We start from the raw sequence: 7,611 nt of genomic DNA, 5'->3' as shown, positions 1-7,611 counted from the left end.
GAAATTAGTCAGTCACAAAAGGAGAAATACTGCATAGGACCACTACCATAAAAGACTAAGAAAAAGAACCCATACTAAAAGGGGTGGTGGTGGTGGTGGTTCTTTGCTGGTTACGAGGATGTGGGGGTGGGGTTAGAATAGACATAGGATAGTTTGGGTGCTAGGGAGGAGGGCAATACACAAGAAGTGGGAGGGGAATGGAAGAACAAATTGGACAGGAAAACAATTAGGCAGGTTTGCATGGGCTAAGTGGAACAGAGGTAAATAATGATGTATGCACAATCTTGGAACAACAGGGCTCTGTGATACAGGGATTGAGACATGGTTGGAATGGGGGAAAATAATGTTAAGATGCTTGGCTGCCTTTTGAATCTTGGTTTCCCAGGCATACCATTATTAAATAGACATTGGTGAAGGAGAGTAAGGAATAGCCAGAAATATCACCATAGAAAGCTTGTAAGTCTGTCTTCTGCCTATAACTGATTGGAATACCTAAAATGGGGCTACAACATGCCCAGTGAAGGAGGCTTTCTGTGGAGCCTCTGTATTACATAAGACCATAGGTGGAATCCTGAACAGTATCCAGAATCTTCAGAGGTGGGAAATTTCCACTTGAAAGGACAAGCAGACCAGCATGGAGCAGCTAGAAGCACAGAAAATACTTCTTGAAAGAAAAAAAATGACAGGAAAAATACAAAACAATATAGGCAGTACAACTGATTACTACAAGAACAAGCAAGTTGCTCGCCCAGGAGACATCAAGGCAAGTGATTGGGTTCCCTCAGGGCAAACTGCCTTCCAAGACTAAGACTCATTGGGAACACAAGCTCTGATTGGTGACTACATTCATCACCAATAAGGGGAAGTGAGGGAAAAACAGCAATGAAGCTGCAAGCTAAGCCCTACAATGTTCAATATATTCCTATTAACCTGGGTGGAGACCTGGTTGGCCAGCAGTGTGGCAAGACCTGAATACTCTTGGGCCCAGAGTCAGTGAAATAGCCACAGAGTACTAAAGAGGAGAGTGAAGTGTCCAGCTGATAAGAAGAGAGGGCATATGCATAAGAACACCCACACTTGCAGATAGTACCCAATTGACCTGGCTTCAATGACTCGATGATCAGAGCTCAACTAGAAGAAGAAAGAGGAAAAAAAGAGTAATCGTATACAATTTGATGAACTTGATCTACACTTATGGATGCAGTAGCTCAAAAGAGGGAACAAATCTTTACAGCAAGGATCATTCCCACCTCTCCATACACAAAGTAGACAGGGATGGCAACTTGGACATTGGCTACCCAAAATGGGGAGGCTACAAAGGCAAGACATGACTGGCTTACCACCTTTCAAGAGGGAGCCTAGATTCAGAGGGCGTAGAGGAAAGTAGAATCTCCATTTAGTAGTATCCAATCTGTCTGTAGGGCTGATGAAAGGAGATGCGGATAGGTCTCTTGTGATACAATAATGAATAATTGTTATCAGGACTGATTGTGAGGGTTGGAAATGTAAAGCTATACATTTTGTAGCAAAAGGAGGGGAGTGATTGACTTTGCAGTCTAGGACTGGAGGTCCCTGGGACCATCAATGAAGATGAGTGGAGAGTGGGACCCTACCCAGTGAAACAGTGACACCAGAGATGAAGGCAGAGAGGATGACGTGGAGAGATGGAGTAGCTGGGGACTTGAGATACAGAGAGGGAGAGGGCCTGTGTGCTGATGACCGGGGAGCAGGCTTACAGGGTATACCCTTTGGTTGGCTGATGATGCATGGAGGGGATTGTAATCATGGCAATGACAGGATATACGAGAGGGTGAAAGTAAAACTAATGTTCTCCCATGTAAATTATCGTATAAATTCACAATAAAACATTAAAAAAAACCCCAAAAAACAAAAAACAAAAAACCCTATGGTTCACAGCCAGTCTTGTGGGTTGGAAAAAAAAAAAAGGGAAATAATAGCATGACATAAGCAGATAAATGTATGCACATATTCACTGCAGCACTATTCACAGTAGCAAAAGAAGGGATACAGCCTAAATGCCAATCAACAGAAGAATGATACATACACACAATGGAATACTATGCAACACTGACAGATAATCTGCGAAATACCTCACAACATAAATGAACCTGGAGGACATTATGTTGAGTGAAATTAGTTAATCACAAAAGGAAAAGTATTTTATGAGACCACTGTAGCAAAAAGTTAAGAAAAGGTTTTCATGCTAAAGAAATATTCTATGATGTTTACCAGGGGTAGAAAAGAAGGGGAAATTATTCATGGCCTAGAGAGTACTGATGTGGCGCTGTGAGTTAATGCACCAGACTACCAAGCCATTTGAACTACAAGGTCGGTGGGTCAAGCAGTCTAGTGGCTCCTTGGAACACCTATACAGGGTTGCTATGGGCCCGAACTGATTTGACAGAACTTAACAACAACAACTACTGACGGTAGATACTTGATAACATGGTTGACAGAGAAAGCAACATACGGAGGAAAGATGATGGTAGCAGAAGACACAAGGAGGATTGCAAGAGTTAAAGTGACTAGAGCTAAATACTATTAATTGATGGTACACAGAGGGAACTGTAATCGGTGTAATGAAACGAAGTATATGATTTGTTAAATGTAAAACTGATTATCTGCTCTGTAAACCTTCACTCAATACACAATAAAAAGTTTTTAAAAGCTGATATGCAAGTTTAAAGGAATGTGGATGTTCTCTGTATTACAATATCTATAGATACCTGGCTGGATTTGTTATTAATCCCTAACTTATTAATATCATTGAATTTTATTTTTAAAAATTCCTCTTTTCCAAGTAAAATAAAATCTTCTATATGATGAATCAATCTTTTGATTTGATTAAATGGATCTGACATTCTGCTGCCCACGAAGATGTAACCTATTACACCAGAAATGTATGTGATACAGTGTTTGGGAGTACAATGACAAGCTGTTAATAGCAAGCATATTTCTTCCAAGCACATTTATTTCTGACACATAAGTCACCCAAGGCTTGGAGTTGTTCATTCAGGGTTCTAAGTGCTCATGAAGGAGAACAAGCAGTTGTTTTTGTTTGTATTTTTTCACTTTTTATTGTGAATTGAATGAAGGTTAAAAGAGCAGACCATCCATTTTACATTGCAATCCCAATGATAGCAATCCCTTCCCCCCATGTTATTGCACTTCCTCCCTGTAGTTCTTATTTCCAGTCTACCCTCCCCAAACCTACTGAATTTTGTCTTTAGGTAAATATTGGCCTTTTGATCTTTAATAGCTAAACATTCCATGATGAGCATTTAATGCTAGTGCCGCTACCTTCTTTGTATCTAATGCTTGGTTAAATACTGAGCCACTAGGGTGAGTTCTGTTCTAGACCTGAAGAGAGGCAAAGGTCCATAGTCATAGGTTCCTCCAGTATGTTTCTGACCGCTAGTCTAGTCTCTTTTATAATATTGATTCTTTCCATTTTGTTTACCAGTCGATCTGGAACCTTTTCTAATGTGATCTGATCACTTTCAGAGAAGTTGGTAGTGGGAGCTGCGCACCATCTAGTTCTTCTAGTATCAAGAGTTGTGGAGACTGATGTTCATGTAGAAAAAGTAGTTTTTAAGAATATTTGTTATTGGATAATCTCAGAATTCTTCCAATGAATTACCAGAAACCATTCCAATTTTGTAAATAGATTAACTGAGGTCTTAAGAATCTAAAAAATGGAAAACAGTCACCTTTAAAAATAATGGAATCATAATTGAAGTTAGCTACCCTTTACTGCTTTTTATTTTCCCCCCAAAAGAACATTCTATTGCACATAAAATTTAAAAATTAAAAAAAAAAATTTTTTTTAAGCCCCAAATGATAATAAAAACAAAACCAAGCACCATTTTTGTCTAGTTGATGCTAAACTTATAAGACAGAAAAGAATGGCTCCACAGAGTTTCTACGGCTATAATCGGGAGAAAGATGAGGTTTTCTGCTGCCATAAAGATTTATAGCCTTGGAAACCCTATACAGGATCGATGTGAGTGGCACACCCCAACCACTACCATTTTACAGATAAGGCAACTGAGACTCAGGAAATTTAAATAACCTCTTATGGAGTTGCATAGTGGGTTGAATACAAAAGTAGGAGTCAATTAAATTCAATCTGACTCTAACACCCAAGCTCTTACATAGTTCTCTGCCACATACTCTTTACAACTCTGGTAATTTCCAAACTACACTAGGTATTTTAACTATCTCTTTAGTCTTTCCATCAATTCACCAAATGACTCCTCTAACTCAGAATTCATAAACTTGTTTGATTAAAAACAAATTTCTGTGCCTAATCTAGATCGCCTGAATCAGATTTCCTAGGGACAACTCCTGATAATCTATATATTTTAAAAGCAAGTTTTAGTAAGCTGCTCTTCTTTCTAGCTCTAGAGTTTGCTCTATTCCCTTTCATCACTACCAGGCAACCATCAATTGCAAATAGCAATCACTTCAAATTTGATCCAATGGAACCTATTGTTGACACTCAGAATCAAATTAACCAGAACTGCTTGAGTTTCTTCTAGAATCTCCTGTATTATTTATTTTATTCAAAGAGAATTTGAAATCCATATACCTCTTTCAAATTATAACAAGCATTTATTAGGTAAAATACCTACTAGATGTTAAACAGTATGAAGATTCTACAAGTAGAAGAGCTGAGAAAATCTGTAGCAATGAGTAAAGAACATTTAGAGAAACATATATGGGCAGGGTCTTAAGAATTCTGGATTACAAGAAGGAGGTGGGGGAAAAATAGTAATTCTCAAATCAGGATACCTTTAAAATGTTGAGATTAATCCTATCGGTACTCAGGGTAAAATATTCACATGGCCTTAAAGTAGTATTTTCCCTCATGACTTCTGTCAGGATCACAGGGCTTTATTGCCCTAACATCAAGTCTCAAAATTAAATATTCATTATATAAAGAGTGAGAGAGCCAAGGATTATATATAAACCAATGCAGACTACAGTGGTGCCTTCTAAAAATGAATCATATGTAAAAAACAGTTATACAAACAGCTGCACTACTGAATTTCTTATTCTAATTATTCCTTGCTATCAAATAGGTTAATTTCTGATTATTTCTTTTGTAGTGGCTAGTCTTTTTAAACACTGATTTTAAAAGAAAAAAGATACATACATTTTCAGGTTGCCTTTGAAGGATTTTTGTTTTTCCTTAGTTATCTTTTATAGTTGGGAATTATGCTCTTTCTTTGACATATTGTATATATTACTCTGGCATGTCAAAATGATAGTAACATGCATATTTTATTTGAGTTTTAAATAAATAATACCTTCCCACTATATACTGATCTTTCATAGTATTATAGAAAACTCAATGTTATTGAAATGAGAACTTCAAAATTACTCAAGCAGTCTCTGTATTTGTTCATTTATGCTCAATTTCTATTGAAATTCAGGTTTCTTGTTATTGTTGTTAAAAGCCATCAAATCAGTTCCAACTCACAGAGACCCTGAATAGAGTTTGAACTGCTTTCAATTATTAGTCCAATCCTTGTCCTATAACATCAAACCAGGTTTCTTAGGTAGCAAGAATTCCATATAGAAAACTATAAGCTAAAATAATTTTGGAACTGAGTATAAAATAACATTAAGATTCTCTATATTTATATCAAAATTTCCAACAAACACAGCAGAGTGGCTATTATTTATAAAAACAACATCAGGCTGCCTAGGTAAAGAGCTTCTAAACATAAAGTGAAACACATCTCACCAACTAATGTAGCCAATCAGCTGCCCTGTCACAAATGTCTGGAGATAGATACATCTTTTCATGTCTTATGTTCATTGAGGGCTACTTTCACTTCCTCTGGAGGGCTTTTGAACTCGGATTTGACATCTCTTAAATTTATGCTTTCTCTAAATGTGAAAAAGTTTTCTTTTCTTCCAGTCTGTAGCCTTATGTGGACTTCAAGTTTAACTTAGATTAAAGAGAAGTAGTCCAGGCCTTAGAAATTCAATGTTTGTTTTTGATCTTTTTTTTTTTTTTTTTTTTTTATGAGGTTAAGCTAAAAAACCCCAAAGTGGGCCATAATGGGTTTAGAGACAGGAAGGAAATATTCTTTATTCTTTTTTTATAGTGTAGAAAGCCCACAAGTCTCTTTTGTAGAAAGCCCACACTCCCTGAAAAGCCACCTTTTTTGTTTTTAATAGTCTTAGAGGAGACAGCCTTCAGAAAAGATGACAGCACCTAGGATTGCTAATGTTAGACCCAGAAATAACCTACGTAGCTTATGACCAAAATCCTTATTTACTATATACTTGTCAAAACAGAGATTTTTGTTTTTTTTCACCATTAAAATTATCTTTAAAAATCACTGTCTCAAAATTCATAAGAAATAATTTGTGCTAAAACAAGAAAAAAAAAAAAAAAGAAGAAAAAACCAGAATGTTCTCAGATGAGAGATAGTAAGGAATTATCATTATGGCAGAAATAATAATCAGTATGGAGAAAGGAAAAAAAGGATAATGAGAACGAAAACTTCTGGATTATGGATACAAAAGATGTAAAAAATAAAAATAAAAATCTGCTATCAGTCTAAGATAGTACTCCGACATTCAAAGAACATGTAGCCATAAAACATAGTATCCACTATGGTTCATATAACGCCAAATAGTAAATCTTTGTCAACATTAGTATACTGCAATTGCAATTCATTTATTCAACATACTGAATATCTATCATGCCATAGGCCCTGTGTGCACAGAAAATAAGATCACATAATCCCTACTCTCATGAGTGGGTCTTACATTCTTTTTGTGTTGTTAAGCGTACAATCCCTGGAGGTATATAATTGGACATGATCGAAGATTTATGCTTCTCTACAAAAACAAAGTTGTCATGGCAATAGCTGGCATTTAATTAAAAGATTATAGTGGATCTATATTTCAACCCCAGAGATTTAAGGCACATTCTCCTCCTCTACTTGACCAAGAGAGATCTTTTCATAATTTTGAGAATGTAATTCAATTTCTGGTAACAAACACAGTTCCCGTAGGAAAAAAAAATTATTTAAAATATTTATATAAATATTTACAGTGTCTATTTAATAGGCATATTCTAACAATATTTCATATGGTAAAACAGCCACAATAAAAGGGTCCCCAGATCGTACCTTGAACAGTCAGAGTAGCAGATGCTTCAGCTTTTCCAACCATATTTTCTGCAACACATGTGTATGAGCCCATATCACCAGCCATCACCTTTCGAATTTTCAAGGTATGATCATCTCGAATTTCATATCTAACAACAAAAAAAGCACAGTTAAGTGACTATGTATTTGAAAGATATCATCACTGCATATATAATGTGGCTAGGCAACAGAGCCTATGCAAAGTCTCTTCAGAAAATTTAATACCAAGTGTAAATTGTGGCTTTCCCATTAATCAACAACAGATAGAAAGCAAACTATTATTATATTTTATTGTTATTATATTTATTTGGGTTAACATATTAAAATACTTTCTAAAATAAAATGTTCAAGTAATGTAGCATATTTATCCCAAAGCAAATGAACGTCTGTTTTTCTAAGAGGTTTAATTGTTGTTGTT

General features: G+C 36.0%; 1 protein-coding gene across 3 annotated transcripts in view; it reads right to left on the bottom strand.

Moving 5' to 3' along the window:
- The window catches only part of ROBO1 (roundabout, axon guidance receptor, homolog 1 (Drosophila)), a 1,434,915-nt gene that overhangs the window by 168,865 nt on the left and 1,258,439 nt on the right, over positions 1-7,611 (bottom strand). For all 3 annotated transcript variants that reach the window (XM_006866438.1, XM_006866439.1, XM_006866440.1), the window contains one exon: positions 7,176-7,303. In XM_006866438.1, coding sequence (XP_006866500.1) covers positions 7,176-7,303 — 128 coding nt within the window. The remainder of the gene's footprint in view (positions 1-7,175; positions 7,304-7,611) is intronic.

This window comes from Chrysochloris asiatica, unplaced genomic scaffold (genome assembly GCF_000296735.1).
Source record: "Chrysochloris asiatica unplaced genomic scaffold, ChrAsi1.0 scaffold00091, whole genome shotgun sequence".
Classification (NCBI taxonomy): domain Eukaryota; kingdom Metazoa; phylum Chordata; class Mammalia; order Afrosoricida; family Chrysochloridae; genus Chrysochloris; species Chrysochloris asiatica.
The sequence above is the reverse complement of the archived record's forward strand: the minus strand, read 5'-3'. Positions and strand labels throughout refer to the sequence as shown.